General features: G+C 31.9%; 1 protein-coding gene across 2 annotated transcripts; it reads left to right on the forward strand.

Annotated features, from left to right (window-relative positions):
- Positions 1–3,660: 3,660 nt before the first annotated feature.
- Positions 3,661–7,611, forward strand: LOC111396065 (L-type lectin-domain containing receptor kinase VII.1-like). Of its 2 annotated transcripts, XM_023022335.1 has the most exons (2): positions 3,661–4,564; positions 6,127–7,611. In XM_023022335.1, the coding sequence occupies exons 1-2, from the start codon at positions 3,726–3,728 to the stop codon at positions 7,328–7,330; spliced, it is 2,043 nt and encodes a 680-aa protein (XP_022878103.1). In that variant the 5' UTR covers positions 3,661–3,725; the 3' UTR covers positions 7,331–7,611. The 2 variants fall into 2 exon arrangements, with proteins under 2 accessions (XP_022878103.1, XP_022878102.1); XM_023022334.1 differs by lacking the exon at positions 3,661–4,564 and having other exon boundaries at positions 5,223–7,611.
- The last annotated feature ends 1,080 nt before the right edge of the window (positions 7,612–8,691 follow it).

Genomic DNA, 8,691 nt, shown 5'->3' on the forward strand with positions numbered 1-8,691 from the left:
TTTTTATTTGCCATTAATTGAGAGCTACAAGGATTTTATATATTTTTATACGCATAGAAAATCGGGGAAAAGGCAGTAGACGGCTGAAGCGAAATTGAAAATTAATCACGTTCCTTCAATTCCTGATGATGTCTTCCATAAATTCTTAAATTTAATTTTAGGGCAAATAATGAAACATATTTGTGACCTTTATTTCTTTTATTTGCGATTATTGTTCTTTTATATTTTATGTGTGAATTTTAATTATATTTTGAATACTTTGAATTTTCTGAATGTGTGAATTTTAATTATATTTTGAATACTTTGAATTTTCTGGCCAATTATTCAATGACTTTGTGAATAATAATTACGTAGAGATGTGGATTCTTATATAGACCACATATTAAAATTCGATAAATTAATATAACATATAGAGATACCTATATTAATTGTTGCGGTCTTATAGGATATACCTATATTAATTGCTGCGATCTTATAGGAATTCTTAGAACTGTTATTTCGTTTAAATAATGTTGGTTCGCATAGAGATATGTAATTAAATTATTTAAATAGACTTAATGAGAACTCGATAGGGATAAATTGAATATCATAGAAGAATTCGACTGAACATTACTTTAATTTTATGAATCTCGATATTAGAAGTAAAGATAACCAATAGGTGAATTTGTTCCGCCCTAATATCCATTTATTATTTGAATTCTCAATAGTATATTGTGTGCATTAAATTTTGTTAGGTAGATTTAAAATCAAATCCAATCATCATTTTTATTTATTTTCGGCAAATATAAGTTATGAATAATAAATTGAGTATTAAAAGTATAGTTATCGTAGGAACGATAATCTGGACTCAAAAGGTCCACTTTACTACTTGTTATGATCCGTCTACTTGCGGGATAAAATTGATAACAAGATGCAAGAAAATGAAAACAAAACGTTATTAATATTCCAAACAAAATGATGTTGTCTTGACATGAGCAAGACGAAGTCATATAGGTATTTAAATGATACCGTTTCATGTCCAAAATAAAAACGACGGCGTTTTAATTGGAGAAAAAAATAAACATAAAAACATAGAGAGGATGCAACGAGGTATCGATGTAGCCTTTTTAAACCCCCAAAAAAAAAAAATTAGGTAAGAATTATTATTATTATTATTATTATTATTATTTTGAACTATATTTAACAATGGAAACTATTTGATTTGGTTCAAAATTGAAATATTGATTGATCCACGTGCTTGGACTTTTAACTAATAGTTCCAAAACAACAATTTTAAGGTTTAATGGTTTCTTTTGTCCCCTCTGGTCCAAACGAATAATTAATGCTGTTTCACCTTAGAATAAAGTAAACAAAGCAAGTATAATAAAGTCAAGATTACTCATAGGTCACAGCCGAAGCTAAATAGAGGATAATTGTCATGCAATATTTCTAATCTTTATTTTTATTTTGGAATATCTCCCTATCATTTTTATTTGGGGGCAAAATCCCCCTGTATGAAATTGTCTTCGTGGTATACGACATTTTCTTTCATTTTCTCAATAAAGCCTTATGCAATGACAAATATACCCCCTTCTTTAAATAAAGCAAAAAGAAAATAAAAGAAAAATTAAAGAATTAATTGCAACTTTACTCCTTTTTTTATTGGTTCTTTCAAATGCAAACGAGTCCTAGTTATATTATCGATTATTACCAATAGTTCTTTGATTGCCGTGATCGACGAAAAAGCCATTGATGTTATTGACTCAAACTACCCTTTCTATCAAAGAACTATTGATTATCACCGATAATATAATTGATGATATTATCGTTGTTTATTTGATTTACATGTAAATAATATATAGTAATTACAATAAATTCATTAAAGATAAAATAGAAAGTAAAAAGTATCTCATACGTCGATAATATTATAAATAAAAGAAATGAAATATAGCGAAAAACTATTTATTTTACTTTTTAAATAAAATATAAAAATAATTTATTCGTTTAAATTTTTATTTTATTATTATTATTATTATTAATTTTATTTTTTTAAAAAAAATTTGGAACTACAGTTACTCGTACTAGACCCTGAATATTAATTCTTTCGAATAGCATAAATTATTAGGCAGGTTCCATATCTGGATCTTTCTTTCTCCCTTTGACTTCAATCATTCAATATTATAAATTAATCAAATTTTATAAATTTTACTATTTAAATCTGTTTAATATTGTGGATAAATACTTACGTCTCTTTCTACTCACATAGCTTTCTTTAATTAACTTTTAGTGCGGAATCTGGAAAAGTGTCAGCTTTCTCTTTTGATAAATATAACCATTTTCAAATTCTACATAGGGCATGTTTGGCAGTTGTTACTTTTCAATCTCTTTGCATAAAATATTATCTCATAAGAGTTAAAAAGAAGATTGGCTTAGGATTACTTTCTCATAAAATTTTCTACAAAAAGTAAAAACAAATACGGAAGCTTTAACCCGGGATAAGGGTCATAATGTCATTTATTAGTTAAGGACCTCACTGAGAATTTTATTTTTTTAATCTATTTTGGTCAATTTTGGGTGACATCGTTTACGAGGGGTTGAAAAAAATTGGCGCTTGCTAATTTTTTTTAGTACCGATTTGGATGGTTTAAAAATCATCGAAAATTAATGAAGTATAATTTTGACGGTTTCTCCAACCACAAGATTGATGGAATTTGGTCATTTCTCATATTCACTTCTACTTTTACCCTTTTTAACAAAAAAAAAAAAAAAAAAAAAAAAAAAAAAAAAAAGAATTGGACTCTGGAAACGAGTCAGCTTTCTCTTTTGATAAATAACCATTTTCAAATTCTATATAGGGCATGTTTGGCAGTTGTTACTTTTCAATCTCTTTGCATAAAATATTATCTGATTATAAGAGTTAAAAAGAAGATTGGCTTAGGATTACTTTCTCATAAAATTTTCTACAAAAAGTAAAAACAAATACGGAAGCTTTAACCCGTGATAAGGGTCATAATGTCATTTATTAGTTAAGGACCTCACTGAGAATTTTATTTTTTAATCTATTTTGGTCAATTTTGGGTGACATCGTTTATGAGGGGTTGAAAAAAATTGGCACTTGCTAATTTTTTTTAGTACCGATTTGGATGGTTTAAAAATCATCGAAAATTAATGAAGTATAAGAATACTACTTATAAGAAAAAAATTATTTATAAAATATAAAAAAAGTTACTTATAAGTAAAAAAATTACTTATATGTAAAAATTGTTTAGATGTACAAAATTAACTTATAATTGTAAGTACTAAAATTTTTAGGTTAAATATTAATTTATATGTAAAAAATTACTTATAAATTAAATATCTTATAAATAAAAAGATTTTATAGCATAAATTATAAAATGAAAATTTCACTAAAGAAATACATGTAATTTTATTATTTTAAAAGTTTTCCGAAATCGTTAAATAATAAACTCTCAAACATATATTGAATTATTTTAAAAATCGTTACTAAAATCACTTGAAATGAATTCGCTTTTAAACTCGTTACTTTAATTGGTACCCAAAATTTCAAGCAGGCCCTAGTTGATAGTTGATTTATTAATATACTAAATAGTCAAAGTCATAACATTGAAAAATCTTGGCGAACATTTGATCTCATATATTTTATCAACAACAGCATTTGTCAGCTAATATGTTCCTTTCGTTTCATTTCCCACTGTTCATGGACTCACTTTTCCTTTTACAAAGCGATGAAGCAAAACTACCACCTTTCACTGTGCCTTTTATTCCAAATTTTAACAGTTCAAACCATATCTGCCATTGATTTTTTGCACAACGGCTTCGATTCTTCCGATGTATCACTCTACGGGAACGCCACAATCGAATCTGGGATTCTTTCGTTAACTAATGATACATTCTCTATTGGTCGTGCCCTTTTCCCGACAAAGGTTGCCACAAAACAACCGAATTCGTCCCAGGTACTTCCCTTTTCGACATCTTTCATTTTCGCTATGGCGCCGTACAAGGATACGCTCCCGGGACATGGTATAGTTTTCTTGTTTGTGCCAAATACAGGAATCGAGGGTTCGAGTTCGGCCGAGCATTTAGGCCTGCTTAACCGTACGAATAACGGGCATCCGAGTAACCATGTTTTTGGAGTTGAATTTGATGTGTTTAAGAATGAAGAATTCAAGGATATCAACGACAATCATGTCGGAATTGATGTGAACTCGCTCGAATCGATTACGGCGTACGAGGCAGGCTACTGGACTGATGAGAAAACCTTTAAGAAACTGAAGCTGAATAATGGCAAAAATTACCAAGTTTGGATTGATTATGCTGATAATAATATCAATGTTACAATGGCACCTGTGGGAATGAAAAGGCCTAAGCAGCCCTTGTTGAACGTTTCACGCAATTTTTCTGAGGTTTTCGAGGATCAAATGTATGTTGGTTTCACTGCAGCCACAGGTGCTCTAGTCGAAGGCCACAAGATTTTGGCTTGGAGTTATAGCAACAAGAACTTTTCGCTACACGAGGGATTGGTCACAAGTAATTTTCCATCTTTCGAGCTTCTTAAAACTCCAATCTACAAATCCAAAAAAATTGATCAACTAGAAAAAATATTCAAGCAAAAAAATTACTTTATAATTAAAACTTTTACTTGTCAGTAAAAAGTTACTGATAAGATAAAAGTACTTTTGTGTATTTATAAATTAACAATACTACTTATAAGAAAAAAAATTATTTATAAAATATAAAAAAAGTTACTTATATGTAAAAATTGTTTAGCTGTACAAAATTAACTTATAATTGTAAGTTTTACTTATAAGTAAAAATAATGACTAAAAATTTTAAGTAAGTACTAAAATTTTTAGGTTAAATATTAATTTATATGTAAAAAATTACTTATAAGTTAAATATCTTATAAATAAAAAGATTTTACAGCATAAATTATAAAATGAAAATTTCACTAAGGAAATACATGTAATTTTATTATTTTAAAAGTTTTCCGAAATCGTTAAATAATAAACTCTCAAACATGTATTGAATTATTTTAAAAATCGTTACTAAAATCACTTGAAATGAATTCGCTTTTAAACTCGTTACTTTAATTGGTACCCAAAATTTCAAGCAGGCCCTAGTTGATAGTTGATTTATTAATATACTAAATAGTCAAAGTCATAACATTGAAAAATCTTGGCGAACATTTGATCTCATATATTTTATCAACAACAGCATTTGTCAGCTAATATGTTCCTTTCGTTTCATTTCCCACTGTTCATGGACTCACTTTTCCTTTTACAAAGCGATGAAGCAAAACTACCACCTTTCACTGTGCCTTTTATTCCAAATTTTAACAGTTCAAACCATATCTGCCATTGATTTTTTGCACAACGGCTTCGATTCTTCCGATGTATCACTCTACGGGAACGCCACAATCGAATCTGGGATTCTTTCGTTAACTAATGATACATTCTCTATTGGTCGTGCCCTTTTCCCGACAAAGGTTGCCACAAAACAACCGAATTCGTCCCAGGTACTTCCCTTTTCGACATCTTTCATTTTCGCTATGGCGCCGTACAAGGATACGCTCCCGGGACATGGTATAGTTTTCTTGTTTGTGCCAAATACAGGAATCGAGGGTTCGAGTTCGGCCGAGCATTTAGGCCTGTTTAACCGTACGAATAACGGGCATCCGAGTAACCATGTTTTTGGAGTTGAATTTGATGTGTTTAAGAATGAAGAATTCAAGGATATCAACGACAATCATGTCGGAATTGATGTGAACTCGCTCGAATCGATTACGGCGTACGAGGCAGGCTACTGGACTGATGAGAAAACCTTTAAGAAACTGAAGCTGAATAATGGCAAAAATTACCAAGTTTGGATTGATTATGCTGATAATAATATCAATGTTACAATGGCACCTGTGGGAATGAAAAGGCCTAAGCAGCCCTTGTTGAACGTTTCACGCAATTTTTCTGAGGTTTTCGAGGATCAAATGTATGTTGGTTTCACTGCAGCCACAGGTGCTCTAGTCGAAGGCCACAAGATTTTGGCTTGGAGTTATAGCAACAAGAACTTTTCGCTACACGAGGGATTGGTCACAAGTAATTTTCCATCTTTCGAGCTTCTTAAAACTCCAATCTACAAATCCAAAGGTTTTATTGCAGGTATAACAACGGGACTATTCTTTTTGGTCATCATATGTTCTATAGTTGTTTTCTTGTTTCTCAAAAGGAATGAACCGATAAGAGGGGAAATGGAAGATTGGGAACAAGAGTATTGGCCACATAAAATTAATTTTCAAGAAGTTGAGGCAGCTACAAGGAACTTTTCGGATGAAAATATTATTGGAATCGGAGGGAATGGGAAAGTGTATAAGGGGATATTAACAGGAGGAGCAGAGGTTGCAGTTAAGCGAATTTCGTGTGAAAACAATGAAGGGACGAGGGGTTTCTTGGCTGAAATTTCAAGCTTGGGAAGATTAAAGCACAGAAATTTGGTGGGGTTAAGAGGTTGGTGCAAGAAAGAGAAGGGCAGCCTCATTTTGGTATATGATTACATGGAAAATGGAAGTTTGGACAAAAGGGTGTTTGAATGTGATGAGAGCAAGATTTTGAGTTGGGGAGAAAGAATAAGAATTTTGAAGCAAGTGGCTTGTGGTGTATTCTATTTGCATGATGGATGGGAAGCCAAAGTGCTGCATAGGGACATTAAGGCCAGCAATGTGTTACTTGATGAAGAAATGAACGCAAGGCTAGGTGATTTCGGGTTAGCACGAATGCACGACCACGACAAAGCGGCTCGCACAACTCGAGTGGTGGGTACGGTTGGGTATTTGTCACCGGAAGTGGTGAAGAGTGGTCGAACATCAACTAAAACCGACGTGTTTGCATACGGAGTCTTGGTTTTGGAGGTCGTGTGTGGGAGACAACCGGTTGAAGAAGGCAAACCACCTTTGTTAAATTGGTTATGGGAACTTATGGGGAGAGGAGAACTGAACAATGCCCTTGATGCACGATTGCGGGCTAAAGGAGGATTCGATGAAGAGGAAGTCGAAAGAGTGCTTCATTTAGGCTTGTTATGCGCACATCCAGACCCTAACACTAGGCCAACAATGAGACAAGTCATGAAATTGTTTGAATGGAAGAACGAGTTAAATGAATTCGAAGTTGAGGATATGGATAAGTACCTCCTTGAAAAGATGAAATCTAAAGAAATTTGGTCCATTTATCCCCGGACTTCCAGCACAGGTTCCAGATCCGTCCCAACAATCGAAGATATCAGACTAGGATTGTCTTCCTCCATTGCAGACTCTCGGTCCAGTTCCATTTTACAGGGTAGGTGAATTCTATCATATTAATTTCATACTTGATGGGTTTGTTTTGATGGTTGCATTATACCATGATGGATTGTATTTACCAGCAATTTCAGGTGCACATGGTAGTGCACATGTTGGAACAGAGTGATACTTAGGTTTATTTTGTACCTCATATTGTAGTGTGCAAAGGTTTGCTTTTGATTTTTCTCCTTTTCTTTTCTTTTTTCTTAGGATTTTGGGTTTCATACATTGTATCCATACTGTAACATTATATTGTTTATGATAAATAAATAAAATTTCAAACACAAGATCAACACAAATACAAAATTTTGGCACATATATTCAATAAATTCTGAAAAACGAGATGTTGACCCAATTTACACTTAAAGCCCGTTTGGCATGGCTTTTAAAAAATCAAAATGAGCTTTTGAGGTTCAAAAGCTGCTTTTGGATCCGTTTGTCTAATTTGATAAAGTGCTTTTGATAGTTAGAAGAGCTTTTAGAGGAAGCTACTTCAATGTGACTTCCTCTATAAACACTTCCGAAATAGAAAATGCGTTTAAATATTAGTTTTCAAACAAAAATTAAAATAGTTTCATCCAAAAGCTCTTCTACAAGAACTAAAAGCAAAAGTAAAAGCTATGCCAAACAGGCCCTTATAGGTGGTGAATAAGTGTTCTATGCGAAATTTAAATTTAACAAAGTTGCAAAACGTCATGAATTATATAGTCTAGACATACTACATGATAAAAGTGTCTAGCACCACAATCCATGGAGATTAAATAAATGTGCTAAAAGTAAATAACACCAAAAATTATTTATGAAAGAAAAATCCTTGAAGAACACTACAAAAGAACAAACCACTAGGCACCCCGTGTTACCAAATGATCCACTAGAAAGATTAAACTTATATATCTAGTCTAGATATAATTAAATTTTAGTAGACTCTGACTTCAAATTTATAATTATCAGAAGAATTTCTCCATTGTGCCCTCCAGCACATGCTCTAGGACATTTGGATACTTTTTTTTTCGTGTAGATAGATCCCAAGAACGAACTCGTTTTTACTTAATTGAACTCTAATAGCTTCCCATATCCATCAGAACTTTGAAAGTTATATGGTACAGGATTTTGTAATGTTTTAGTTTTTGTATATGGAAAAGAATTTTGATAACAATTTGTTTCTTCTAAATCTAGGATCTTCTCTTCTTTTTCTTCTCTCTCAACCCACCACGAAACACGAGTTTCTATTGTATATAAACTATATTTCATAGTTCTAGGTGGTTTAGGAGTGTTTAAAAGTTTGAAATGCTCCATCTTGACGTTCATCATGCATACCAAGTTCTGGAAAATGTGCTTGAGCACATTCTAGAAGTTCGTTGAGCATA

This window comes from Olea europaea, chromosome 6, assembly GCF_002742605.1.
Source record: "Olea europaea var. sylvestris chromosome 6, O_europaea_v1, whole genome shotgun sequence".
Classification (NCBI taxonomy): domain Eukaryota; kingdom Viridiplantae; phylum Streptophyta; class Magnoliopsida; order Lamiales; family Oleaceae; genus Olea; species Olea europaea.